Source organism: Puma concolor, chromosome E1 (genome assembly GCF_028749965.1).
Source record: "Puma concolor isolate L17-30 chromosome E1, mPumCon1.1.hap2, whole genome shotgun sequence".
Taxonomy (NCBI): domain Eukaryota; kingdom Metazoa; phylum Chordata; class Mammalia; order Carnivora; family Felidae; genus Puma; species Puma concolor.
The window spans coordinates 39,331,519-39,344,781 of NC_141680.1; the positions used below are offsets into that span (position 1 = coordinate 39,331,519).

At 59.6% G+C, this 13,263-nt stretch overlaps 1 protein-coding gene and 1 long non-coding RNA gene across 5 annotated transcripts in view; one reads left to right on the forward strand and one right to left on the reverse strand.

Annotated features, from left to right (window-relative positions):
- The first annotated feature begins 1,746 nt into the window (after positions 1–1,746).
- The window catches only part of ARHGAP23 (Rho GTPase activating protein 23), an 80,165-nt gene continuing 68,648 nt past the window's right edge, over positions 1,747–13,263 (forward strand). For 2 of the 4 annotated variants that reach the window (XM_086687142.1, XM_086687146.1), the window contains exon 1: positions 9,321–9,467. In XM_086687142.1, the coding sequence (XP_086543268.1) occupies positions 9,405–9,467 (63 nt within the window). In that variant the 5' untranslated portion in view covers positions 9,321–9,404. Of the gene's footprint in view, positions 1,876–9,320; positions 9,468–13,263 lie in introns of those variants that run through there. The other 2 variants (XM_086687143.1, XM_086687149.1) reach the window with 2 other exon arrangements.
- Positions 7,746–9,978, reverse strand: LOC147574328 (uncharacterized). Its single transcript, XR_015244116.1, has 2 exons — positions 9,734–9,978; positions 7,746–8,290 (listed from the first exon to the last, which is right to left on the reverse strand). It is a non-coding gene; the product is annotated as an uncharacterized LOC147574328 (long non-coding RNA).

Below are 13,263 nucleotides of genomic sequence, written 5' to 3' on the forward strand. Positions count from 1 at the left end.
TCCCCCTGCTTGTTTGCACTTCCCAGTGGCTGCTTCCGCCCTGAAAGAGAATCACAGGGAAACGGACTGGGCAGACTGGAGCCTGCCTTCACAGCCCAGGGCCCAGCTCCACCGCGACCTGGGGGAGGCCGGGTCAGGGTCTGGGGGACTTGTTTGCTGGCACTCTTCTCAGCTGCTTGTCTCTTTAGCCCAGGACAGACTCCGTCTGAAGAGACAAAGGGCCCCATTGACCCCATAGCCTTGTGACCCCACCCAAAACTGTCCCTCCCTCCCCAGGCAGCCGAGAGGGCACTCACTCACTTGGGTTGCGGACAGGGCCCTCGAGGCCACTGAAAGGACCGGTGGCCGGGGACGAGCGGCTGCCAGGACGCCTGGCTGTAGTCCCAGGAGCAAAGCCGCAGATACCCCACAGGCCAGAGAATGGGGTGGGGGTGGGGGGGCACTGGGGGATTCCAACCTCAGCCCTAAAATGGGCTGCCCATGAGCTCAGGGCCTCCCCGGCCTGCATTCCTGCCTCCCTCCCCCCAGATGTCCCCCACACCCAGCCTATAAAGCCCCCTTTGTCTGGGCCCACTGAGGATCTTAACTCTCCCCATCTCAGCTTCCCGCCCCCTGCCCCCTCACCCTCTGGTGCCTAACAAAGAGGCCAGGGTGCAGTGAGAGGTGGTGAAACCCCCTCCCTGCCAGCCTGGGCAGTGGCCCAGGGGGTTTGGGCAGCCAGCCCCTACCCACCGACACTCTCCCCCACCTCAGGGCAGGTTAATTCCCACCCCTGTCCGCTCTGGACTCCACACTCCTGGGCAGCATGCCTGCCTCTCACATGCCTGCTCATGTGATATCACCCTCAGTTCAGCCCTGCCCTGTCAGGGGCAAGGCACAGGGGCAGTGGGCAGGCAGGAGTCACCCCTGATGGGGCGGGGGGAGGGGGGGTAAGGGGAGTGGGGGAGGCAGTCTCTTTGCCACCTCTTTGGCTCTTTGGTCTTCACCAGAGTGGGTGGCCCCATTGCCACAAGTCAGGTGCCTGGCTGGCATCTGGGGCTGCAGATGACCCTTGTCTGGCAGTGGGCAAACGGTTCAGCCCCTCCTCCTGCTTGGCATATGCCTGGGGCATGGCACACGGTAGGCGACAGGAATCTCCATCTCTGCTCCCTACCCCCAGCCAAGGGCCTCAGAGCACGTTTGAGCAGAGGCTGGATCCTGGCAACAGGGAGGAGCGCCTCCCGACCATCTCCTGCGCTCACAGGGTCACAGGATCCAGACCCCTGCTCACAGGGTGGGGGCCGCTGCCGTGTCTTCCTGTGTTCCAGGCTCCGTGGGCGTCTCTGACCTGCTCGAGGAGGGGCATCGGCCTGGGAGACGAGTGGTTTGGGCCACGGGGTCAGCTCTGTCCAAGCTGCTGTGTGACCCCCGGCAAGCCTTTCTGTGGCCCCTGTAAGATGAGGGGTGGGGCCCCTCTAACTCATAAATCTCAGAAACGAAGAGAGGGGCTTCCCTTGGAGGGATGGTCCTCTCTGGACTAACAATGCCCCCAGGACAGGCAGAACAAGGGGTGCTGGCAGGGATGCGGCCCTGGATGTGTGAGTGGGTGTGCATTATGCGTGTGAGATTGTGAGTGTGCGGGTGTGTGACCGGGCGCGTGCGCGCGCGCGCGTGAGCGCGGCGCCTCCACCCGCGGGTGGGAGGGGGAGGGGGCGGGGCCTGCGGGGCGGGGCGGGGTGTAGGGGGGGGGTGTCTGGGCGGCTGACAACCGGTGCTCCTCGCGCTGGGCGGTCGCCGGGTTGCCGCACCGACAGGGCGCATGGAGGGGCCGCCGCCCCCGGCGCCCCCCGGGGCTGGCGCGGCGAGGACGGCGTAGCGGGCAGCAGCATGGAGCAGGTCGGCGGGCGCGGGACGCGGGTGCGTGTCTGGGAGGGGAGGGCGGGGGCCGTAAGCAGGGGACGAGGGTGGGCGCGCCAAGGGGGAGGGGGGTTGGGGCGCAGGGGCTGCGAGCGGGGCCGGAGCTCTGGGGGGAGGGATGGGGCTGGTGTGACACACAGCTGGTGGTACACACACACACACGCACACACGCACACGCAGACACGCTGACACACAGGGAGGCGCGCACAGAGGGCGCGCACGCTGCCTCTCTCCCCACCCAGGAGAGCACCCGCATTTAGAAGCCCCCCTCCCCACTCGGTGAGGTCTCAGCCCTGCCAGGATCCTAGGCCTAAGGGGGCTGCAGGCTGGGCGGAATGAAGGAGGCACAGGAGGTCGAGGTAGCTGTCCAAGGCCACAACGACCGCTGACCCCCTAGCGAGACCTCAAGATCCAACCCCCTCCCTCCCCCACCTGCACCTCGAGGGGCTTCTCCCAGCCAGCCTCCCCCTCCCCTCCCGGTTACGGCAGCTGCTGCAGCTGCCGTCACCATTTCATGGCAGTGAAAAGATGGGGTGGGCTGGGCAGTTTCTCTATAGGCGCCCCAAATGCACACCTGCAGCCCCAGCCAGGCCCTGGGGGCTGTCTTTTCCTTTACACAGGCTCCATCGCAAGGGGGCAGGGGTGAAGACCCGCTCAGGTTGGAGCTCCTCACCCCCTCCGGAGAGCTCAGCAAATGGACAAGCAGGGCCAGTCCCCTTAAGTGAGCGAGGGGGGCCTCTATCCTGACTTGTAGTCTCCCGCTCAAAGAAGGGCACAGCCTGACGTGGGCAGGAGTGAGGGGGCTGCTCCTGAAGCTGTCTTACTCCCTTCATAATCTTCATAGTCTTGACTTGGGGTGGGGTCTGGAGTGGTGGGGTTTTCTGTTCCTGGGCTTGCTGAGTTCAGCCGCACTCCTGGGCTCATTGGGATTGATCAGCCTAACGCAGTAGCCTGGGGACCCGGGCTCTGAGACCCCTCCCCTCCAGGCTGAGCATGGGCCCCCTGCCTCTGGCAGAGGGGTTCTTGGGTTGTCTGTGCCGGTGATGAGGAGGGGCAGGAGGAGGGATAGAGGGTGAGCAGTTGGTGGCGGGGGCGGGGGGGGGGGGTGTGCGACGATGATCCTAAGTTCTGGGGAGGCATGAAGTGCTCTGGGCATCTTTCCTGGGCTGCGTGTGCTCTTTGGGGCGGAGTTGTGGGCTAGTCTAGTCTCCAGGCCTGTTTGGCATCTTGGTTGTTAATTTAAATGGCTGGTGGCAGCACCAGGCCTGGCAGGGGGAAGGGGACTCCATTCGTCATTATCTGCTGTTGCTGTCATTACTGACTCTACCCTCGGCTCCACTCTGAGTGCAAACAAGTGGGGGGTGGGGGGACAATACTAAATGCCACTGAATTGCCTACATTAAAATAGTTAATTTTATGTTATGTGAATGTTGCCTCAATTAAAAAAAAAAAAAAAAAAAGAAGGGTAGGACTAGGGACCCTCACTACTTTCTGCCTAGAGGACCCTAAATGCATTTCACCGGGAGTGCTGCTCTGCCCAGATTGCTCCCAATTGCCCCCATCTGCCTTCCCTATACGTCTTCGGGGGGGTCAGCTGTTTCCCCTTCCCCAGAGGAGAGAGAGCCTGGCTCCCCTGTGCCCTGGCACCGTGGAAGGGAGGAGAGAGCTGGAGGAGAGTAGGACATTGGGCTCCTGCCCGTCCCCATCAAAGGGACACTGGGAGGTCTTGGATATCTGTCCTCTCTCTGGGCTGCTGTGAAATCCCTGCCAGCTGTGCTGAGCGGTGGCTTTCCAGGTCCCTTCTAGGTGTCCTAGGACACCTCTGCTGAACAGCACAGCAGCCAGCCTGTGACTGCTAGACTGTGAGACACCCGCCCCCCCCCCCCCCCCCCCCGCAAGACAGGGACTCTGGTGATCAGCACAACCAGGGAGGTGCCCAGGCTGATGGCAATGTCTTAAGGCAGCCCCAGCCCTGCTGGCCCCATGGGCGTCACCAGCTTTCTGGATGTGCCGGGAGCACGGTTTGTATGGGGTACTTCTGAAATCGGAGCTTCTTTCACCAGGGGAAGCTCCTATTTTAAGTTTCCCATGTGCTGAGCCCTCTTGTAAAGCAAAGAATCCTTTTATAGTGCAAGAACCGCCCCAATGTGTCTGTGTGGTATGTGTGGATTTTGGCATGTAGGTTTCTTAAAGGGGAGCATGCCTGGAATCTCTCACAGGGGCTGGAACTGCCAGGTGGGGTGGGTGCCAGGACTGAGGGGCTTGCCCCCTGCGGTCGGAGCCCTGCCCCTCTTTTCTCTCCATCCAATTCCCCTCTCCCTCCCAGGGCTGGCTCAGAGCCAGACAGAGGAGAGGGAGCAGCTGCCGGGGATTTCCAGAGCTTCCAGGGGGAGGTGGGAGCTACCCTTCCCCTCCTTCTTCACCCCTCCCCTCTCTTTCTCTTCCTTCCCTCTACGTTTCCCTCTTCTCCCTTTTCCTCCTCTCCACTCCCCTCCTTTCCTAGAAGGGCAGAATGGAGACGGGGAGGAGAGGGGCCAGGGCCCTTCTGTGTGCAGGGTGTGCAGTGGTTCGGGACAGCCAGGCGGGGTCTGGGGGCCCGTGGCAGAAGCAGGACTGCAGGCCAGTTGCTGGAAGAATTTAGAAGCCCTCACACAGAACCTCAGAATTTAGCATCCTGGAGCTGGAAGGGACTACCTGGCCTAGCTCCTCCTGGAGGGATCCTGCTTCGTAGAGCAACAGCTTGGCATCAGACCTCAGCAAGTTACTTCACCTTTTCTGAGCTTTGTGTCCTCATTTATATAGCGGGGCTAATAATACCCCCCTTACAGGGTGGTCATGGGGAGTAAATGGAATAATGTTGGTAAAGAGCTTGGCACACAGTAGGCACTTGACACATTTTAACACGTCTTCGTGATGTCCTAGGTGGTGTCATCGCCCGTATAAGTCATCTGTTAGCCTTGTACACTCAGTCCAGGCCACCGCGTCCTCAATCACCCAGTGTCACACAGTTGGGAGCCTGCAGGGCTGAGACCCCAGCCCAAGGCCTCTTCTCCCTGCATCGCGACAAACACGGGTCCCCTGAGGGGCTGCCAGGGGAGAATGGCAGGACGGGGCATCTTTTATCCGGCCCCTGCCCTGACAGCAGGGTTTTATGGGGTGTGGCTTGTTTGATAAGCATCTCTTGACTTGAATGAATGGGCCCACACCTGCTTTGGAGATGAAAATTTCGGTGGGGGTAGGTTCCTTTGAGGACAACCTGGGGGCCCCCCGAAAGCCAGAGAGGCATAAGAACAGGCTCTCCCCTCTGGTCCTGCCCTCTCGCCCTTCTCCACCAGGGGGTGCTCTTTCCCCTTCAGTGGAAGGGCCGCCCCTGTCGTCCAGGTTTAGGGCTGCCCGTCCTATAACCCCGATCCTCTGTTTCTCCTTCGCAGCTTACGGTGTGCTTTGAATCCATTATCAAATGTGACCCGCACATGGGAGGCAGGCCGAGAAGGTCTTGTTGTTCCCATCTTACAGAGGGTGAAACAGGTTCAGAGAATGTCCTTTTCCTCAAAGACATAGAGCTATCAGGTGGGCAGGATGGGAACTTGAACCCAGGTCTTTGGACTCTCGAGTCAGTGCTCCTTGATGACACCATACGACTCCTAGCTGGCTCCTGGGCTAGGCCTGATCCTGACTGGATGGCTCTGGTCCGAGGACTCCTCCCTGACGGTGGAGAACACAGGTTCTCCCTCTGGAGCCCCACACGCTCTGGTTTTTTCTTTACTCCAGGTCTCTCTCCCACCCAAGTCTCTCCCACAGCTCACCTGTGCTGCTTTCTTTCTTTCTTTTTTTTAAGTTTATTTATTTATTTATTGAGAGAGAGAGAGAGTGCGGGGAAGGCAGAGAGAGAGAGTCCCATGCAGGCTCTGCGCTGCCAGGGCCCAGCCCAAGTGCAGAGTTCGATCCCCTGAACCATGAGATCAAGACCTAAGCCCAAATCAAGAGTCGGGACGCTTCACCGACTGAGCCACCCAGGCACCCGTGTGCTGCTGTTTTTTAACAAGCCCGATTCCACTTCCTCACCCCTGACTCTTTCTCCCTGTATGAGCTGGCCTCTGCCTCCTCCAGTCCCCTGAAAGTGCCCTCTCTGCCCAACACAGTGCCACCTCCTCTGGCCCCCTGCTCCCACTCTGTCTTCTCTGTCGTCCTCACGCCCTCTTCCTTCCTCACGTGCCCCTAAAGGTGGGTGCTCCTCATGTCCTGTCACCTACCCAGTCTTCTCCCTGCACCTGCCCTTGTAGAATCCGAATCACACTCCTGGTCTGCTGACGACTTCCAAAGCCGTGGCCCCTGTTCGGGCCTCTGCCCGCAGTTGTCCACTGGCAACACAGCCTGTAGGTTCAGTGTGTGGACTCTGGAGCCCACATGCTTGGGTTCAGATCCTGGCTGGACTTAGGTAAGAGACTCAAGCTCTCTGGGCCTCCGTTTCCTTAGCCGTAAGTGAGGATTATAGTATCTCTTTCACAGCTCCTTTGTAAGGCTGACCTGGAATAATACATACAAAGGCCCATACGGGGCCTGGCATGCCCCCTCTCCCTCGAGAACACTCTCCTTCCCCCGACTCCCAGTTGGTCACCGCGTCCTGGGGTCTCTGATGTTTCTTGCCCCTGCCCTGGTGCAGTGTCTCCCCCACCCCGCTCCCCACCATTCCCATCTCCTCGTTGCCCTCCTTCTTTCTGGCGACGTGGCACATCTCTGCTTCAATCCCTGCCCCCGGCCAGGCTAGAATCAAAGTGCCTCAAGGCCCAGTCACTCCGTCGTCATATCCCCGCCCACATTTCCTTCCTCTTCCCTCCATGCTTCCTGCCCACGTATGTACCTTCCATACCCTCTGCTTGGTGCCAGCCACGCGACTAGACTCTGCTTTCTCCTGCCTCCCTGCCTTTGCCTATGAGAGTCCTTTTCCCTGGAGCGCTCCCCCCATTCCCCACTCCACCCCACTGCCCCCCTCATCCGTGAAGCCCCCAGAAGCTCAAGGCCACCTCCTTGTGGAAGCCTTCCTCTGTTTCTCTAGCCTCCCTCTGCTCCTTTTCAGAGATGTCACTACAGAGTGAGGATTGGTAAAAGCCGAGGACTCCTCAAGGGAAGGAGCTGGGTCTAATCTCCATCTTCCCAGGGGCGACCTCCACTCCCTCAACCCCTCATCTACTAGGGTTCCCAGTAAGCATTTGTGAACAGAGGCAGGTGACCGGGCTGGGGGGAGGGTCTTAGAAAGAGGGGAAGTATAAGGAGGGTCCTCAGTGAGGGACACCTTCTGCCCCTGTTCAGCGGTACTTCTAGGACCCCTAGGGCAAGAGTGTGCCCGCGATAGAGTGGGTTTGGGGGTGGGTGGTGGGACCAGGGAGCGAGACCCGGGGAGTCTGAGGGAAAGGACGGGAGGAAGAGGGGCTGGAGAAGATTGATGGGGGGAGGGCCGGGACAGGATGGGGGTGCGGGGTCAAGGTGCAGGAAGAGGTGGGAAGGGCAGCAGGGTGGGGGAAGAGCGCACTTTCTGGGAAGTGGGAGAGGGTGGGGGAGGTGTGCGCAGTGCATTGTGGAGGGAGGAATTCATCTGCTGGCCGGTGTGAGCTCATTTCCTCTCACTGCCTCCCGCAGGGTCTGAGGGCATCAGACTCTGGAAAAAGTGAGCCAGGGGCACCCCAGTGGTCACCTCCCTCCTCTCCTCCCCTCCCCCACAGCCTCAGTTCAGCCTGGATCCCTGAGGCTACTGCTTCCCCCTCACACAGACAGCCCATTTGTTCTGAGAGAAAAGGACCCCGAGCCAGGGTGGCAGCAAGCCTTGAACCACAGGAACCACGGGACAGAAAGAGGTAGAAACGGGAACGTTGTTGAAAACGAAGCAAGAGAATACAGGCAGCATGACGGATTACAGTTAGATAGCAGGAAGCACTTCTCAGAAGTGGGGGATAATTCCAGCTGCATGTGACCTTGATGGAGAGAGGAGGACAGGAAGAGGGGTCATTAAGTGCCCTTCCGTCATCGTAAAAGCATCCCTCTGCATGGACTTCCAGGGGATGTAAAAGAAATGAAATAAAACATCAGATTTAAAAACAAGTCAGCGTCTCCTTCCTCAGACTCACAGGAGCTGGGATGGCCCAGTTAGTGGCTGAGCCCCTCAACCCCCTCCAGGACCTGAGTCCCTGATCTTGCGGGGACTTGGGGTTGGTGATGGTGGTGAAGCAAGCAGGTTTCTGGTGGTCTCCTTGCCCCAGAGGGGTTGGGTGATTCCAGTAGGTAGAGTCAGTCTTCCACTTTCGTTGCCTGTCTTGTCCAAATCAAATTCCTATCTGCCTGTGGCCTCTGCTTTCTTTCCTTCATAATCTGGGAGAAGGAATACAGGAGCCCTTGAAAACTGCAAGAAGGCATGGGAAAGAGGTAAGCATGGGCTGTCGGAAATAGGAAGTAAGAAGGACGTCAGTTAGATAGCAGAAAGAACTTTCCAGCAGAAATGAAGGACTGAAGGACTATCTCTTCCTGGCTCATCAGGAGATGGCCTGATGAGGGGTCCTGCTTGGGGGCAAGGAAATGAACTGGCTCAAGACCCCAGTGGCTCTTTGGGCCCATCTTGGAATGAAGCCCCAAAGGGAGGCTGTGGAGAGCGTGTAACTGGGAGGCCTGGGGGTATCTGGGCTCTCACTGTTGTCTACTGCAGAGCAGATCTATGGGCTGGTCCAGAGGCCTGAGCCCCAGGCTGGCTGGCTGGGGGTCTGAAGGGTTGGGGCACCTGCCCACCTTTTTCTTCCAGCCTCCATTCCTCTGTCTCCCTGGGGTCCTGGGCCGAGACTCTCCCTGGGACAGGGGCCCTAGATAGAGGGGCCCTATCTAGCCCCTTCCGCCCCCACCCCCATGGGCATCACCATTTCTGCCCTGTCTCCATGAGGATGGAAAAGCTCTGTAAGCCTTCTTCCGTCTTTCCGTCTCTTCAACCCGCGTTTCTCTTCATCTTTGTCTCTTTCTCTGCCGCTCTCTACTCTGTCTCTATCTTGTCTCTGCCTCTTTCATGCTTTCTGTGTCTCTCAGTCTTTGTTTCTGAGCACCTCTGTCTGCTTGTGTTTCTCTCTGCTTCTCTCTGCCTTCCTTCCTTCTTGCCTCCCTCTCCCTGTGCTAGTTCTGGGTTCGGTGCCCTTGGCCTCTTTCCTGGGCTGGCCAGGATCACCATCTATCTGGGCCGGTTCCCGGGAGGCTAGTCCAAATTGTCTCCCTGAGACCACCTCCCTTCTCCGGGCTATACTGCCCTCTAGCTCCGCTGCCGGCGCAACCCCCTGCGTGAGCCCCCTTTACCAGTCAGCTGCCCTGGGGAGAGGCAGCGGGTGAGCCCCGTCGAGCGCAGGGGGCGGAGCGAAGGGGCTGGCCCCCGGGGGTGGGGGCGCTCCGCGCTCGGCCCCGCCCCCTCCGGCCCCGCCCCTCCCGGGTCCCTGCCCGCGCCCCCGGCAGTGCCCTGGCCGCAGAGCCGCCGCTGCCGCCCGATGAATGGAGTCGCCTTCTGCCTGGTCGGGATCCCGCCCCGCCCGGAGCCCCGGCCCCCTCAGGTGAGGGCGCTGGGCCAGGGGAGGGGGCGGATCCAGGCGCTGCGGGGGAGCTGGCCGCGGGGGGTCGGGGTCGCGGCGCCCCCGCTCGGCGGGCACAGCCGGGGGCTCACGGTGCGGCCACCGCGGGCACGGCTGCTGGGAACTTCGGCTGGTGCTGGGCCGGGGAGGGAGCCGGAGCGAGAGCTGCCCTGGGCAAGGGGCGGGAAGGAGGAAGGCAGGCCGGGGGCCGGGACGCGCACGGGGCTGCCAGGGCAGAGGGCACCGACCTGGGCAGCCGTGCCAGGCCCCCAGCGGCCGGGCAGCGGGGGCGGGAGGCCCGCGCCTTTTGTCCGGGTTTTTCAGGCGGGGCGCCTGCCGCTGTTTCCTCTGCCCGAGTTTTCGTTTTCCGTTGGCGAGGCCCCGGCACAGCTGGAGCGAGAGGGAGTGGGGGAGGGGGTTCCCGGAGCGGGATGTCCTTGGCCACTGGGGCCGGACACCCCCCTCCCCGCGCCACACTCGCCCCCTACCGGGCCGGGCCGCACGACGAGCTTCGGGGGAGCTGGGTCTGCCGCCCCACTGGCTCCTGGGACCGGGATCCCGGGCCCCGAGGGCTCCGCTGCCCTCCCCTCTGCCCCCTCGGGCTGGCTGTGGGTGGGTCTGGGCGCGGGGTGCCAGGGGCATTACTCAGCGCTGGGCTGCTTTGCTTGGATTCTTTCATCTGCCAGCTGCTGAAGCTGGGGATGGGCCAGCAAGGGCCTCTGGGCCCCTTTGGAGCCAGCCCCCTACCTCCGAGCCTGGCTGCCCTGGGGCTACTGGAGTACCCCAACACACACCACCCTCCTTCCCAAGTTGAAGGGCTGGGCACTGTCAGGCCAGCTCTTTCCCAGTTTGGAAGAGTTTCCTAGGGGTCCAGGTTGTGGTCAAGGTCTGGGCTGAGGCCTCTTCCTCTTCTGACAAGGCTTACTGATGGATGTTCTTCCCTAGCTGCCTCCCCTTCCCACCATCCCACGTTGGAGCTGGGGTCTGGTGCTTTGCAAACTCTTTCCGAGACTGGTGTGTTTCTCAGGAACTGGATGTATGCTCAGTTCTCCCTCAATCTGCATCTCTCTTCCTGGACTCTCCCTGCGCCTTTCAGCCAAAGTGTTTCCTAATTACAAACTTGAATTTCAGGATGGACAGGGGGTGGGGGTGGAGGTCATTAAGCCTGAGTCCCTTGGAGTCTCCCCCTCACCAACACATACTTCATCTCCACCCCCCCTACCATGTCCACCCCCACTCCCCACCCCTACCCCAGGCCCAGCTGGGGGTGGATGGAGTTTGATTCCCTGTGGTTCTCCCCCTCTGCCAGGGCAACAGCCTTATTCCCCAAAGTGGCTGCTCTCCCTGAGATGTGCTCATTGGCATGCGATTTGAATCTCCATTACATAACCAGTCATTTCGCCTCCAAACACAACCCAAAGGTCCCCCAGTCCCAGCCTCTTCCACTTGCTCACAAGGTGATTGGGTCTACCCCTAGGTGCCTGGAAACTCCAGTTCCGCCATCTGAGGCCTTGCCCTCCCCTTGGGAATGATGAGAGCAGTAAATCCCTTACCTCCAATGCTGGTTTCCAGGACCTCCAGAAGCCCCGGGAGCGGGCAGGGTGGGTATCAGGGTCTGAGACTACACAGCGATCGTGCCCGGGCTAGAACCTGGGTACCCTGATGAGAATCCTGGCATTAGGTAAAGCTTTGGAGAGGGGAGTGCTGTTAGGAAGGTGGCTTTAGGACACCGTGGGGAATGGGGCAGGCTTTCAAGGATCACAGCCCGAGCAGAGAGGGACTGAACCCAGTCGCTCTTGCATAGGCCTTGTGCTAGGCTGCCTGGATGGGGACTTCTCTGCCCCCTCATCAGGTTGCTCCTGAGCCCCTGCGGAAGGGGAGTTAGCTATCCAGGGGAACTTGTAGGGAGAGGCTTGTGAGCCAGTCTGGCTTGGATGTCACTCTAGGAAGTTTCCTCCGGTATAGTGGGTTACATAGTGGGTTACGTAGCTTCCTGCGATGTTGGCTTCCAGTGCAGGATTCTGGAGAGATTCATAGGGGATGCAAATATATTCAAATGAGTATATGTTCTTTGCGGGGGGGGGGGGGGGGGGCTGGGGCTTGTTTTTAAGGGAGGGAGTTGCTTTATTAATACAGCTGAGAGTTAAGAGATAGGTAGCAAGGTCAGGATTTTTAGAAATTACCTCATTTTATTCTCACAACACCACTGTGACGTGGGTCCCGTTATTATCGGCATTTTACAGTTGAGGACACGGAAGCATAGACAGCTAATCGCTTGGCCAAGATCACATCGTAAACAAGTGTTAGAGCCAGGCAATCTGGCTGCAGAGACCACACTCTCACCCTGCCATCCTGCTTCTCGGGACCTCCCTTGCCCTGCTGTCACTCCCACCCCGAATCTGGGTCCATCGTGGACACAGCCCAAGAACAAGGTTAGCCTCTCGCTGGGTTGGAGCTTGGATGCGTGTTGTCAGGCTGCTACCGGGAAGGCCACCGGAGGCCTCAGGGTGGCGAAGCCCCAGGCGCCCATCCATGTTGGTGGGTCTGGAATCCGCTCATTTACTCCTCCAACACCCCCACCCCCACCCCATGTCGGCCCATAGCACTTGGACTGTGGCTCAGTTCATTGGTGTTTTCCTTCCAAAGGGACATCAGCCCTGCTCTGTTGGCTGCAGGGGTTCAAAGGTGAGATATTGGCTTGGTCAGGGATTTGGACAAAGCCCGGTTTTAATTATCCTGCTGTGTCTCCCTCCCCAGGGAGAGCTATGAATAGGGCCTGTGGGAGCTGGCTCTGCCTTTCCCCAGCACCCCCCACCCCCTTCAAACAACCCGCCTTTAGATCCAGGCCCCCCTATTTCATGTGAAATTGTGCCAGCTCTTCAGCAAGGCAGTGCCAGTCAGTGCCAGGCAGACATCTCTTCCCCACTGCCTCAGTGGGCCGGCCAGCAGGCTGGGATGGCCTAGGGACTGCACTTGGGGTGAGTTTCAAGCTCTGTGGGAGTGGAGTTATTCATCACCTGTCAGAAGTGGGGCAGGACCAGAGGGGTCATCTTGTCCAACTCCTTCATGCCACAGTGGGGAAACTGAGGCCAGAGAGGGCCCAAGGTCAGGTACCCCGTGCGTGGTGGACATGAACCCAGGTGTCCTGATTTCCAGGCCTTGATTCTCTCCACTTTGTTCTGTTCATGATGCCCCCCCCACCCCGCTCAGTGCAGGGTTCTGGGATTGGGCCTTGGGAGAGAGGGGAGGAGCACGGATGAGTGGACAATGTGTCCCGTTCATCTCTGTGTCCCCAGTGGCCAGCACAGCGCCTGGCACAGAGCGGCTCTCTATAAATGTTTATGAAGTGCAGGCCAGGGAGCAGCCCTTCTCCTGGCCTCCCAGGGTGCCCCGTGCCCAGCTCTACCCCTGGCATTGTGACAGTTGGTCTACACATCAGTCTCCCCCATTATCCTGGAGTTATTTGAGGACAAGAAAATAATAATAGGAACCACTTCCATAGTGTTTACCACTAGGTAGATGCATTCTCACTATCCCGCTTAACAGGTGAAGAAACTGGCACAAATAAATCGTGTCTCCCTAAGGTCACGCGGCTAGTAGTAAGTGGCAGGGCTGAGGAATTGACTGTGCTCTCAACCTCATTCCAAGCAGCCCCAAAGGTGCGGTGTTTGTCTTGTTGTCCACGGGGCCAGGCACACAGCCGGTGCTCAGAGAATGTTTGTTGACGGACTGATTGACAGGATATGGAAAAACCACAGAACCCTGTAATCTCATCCTT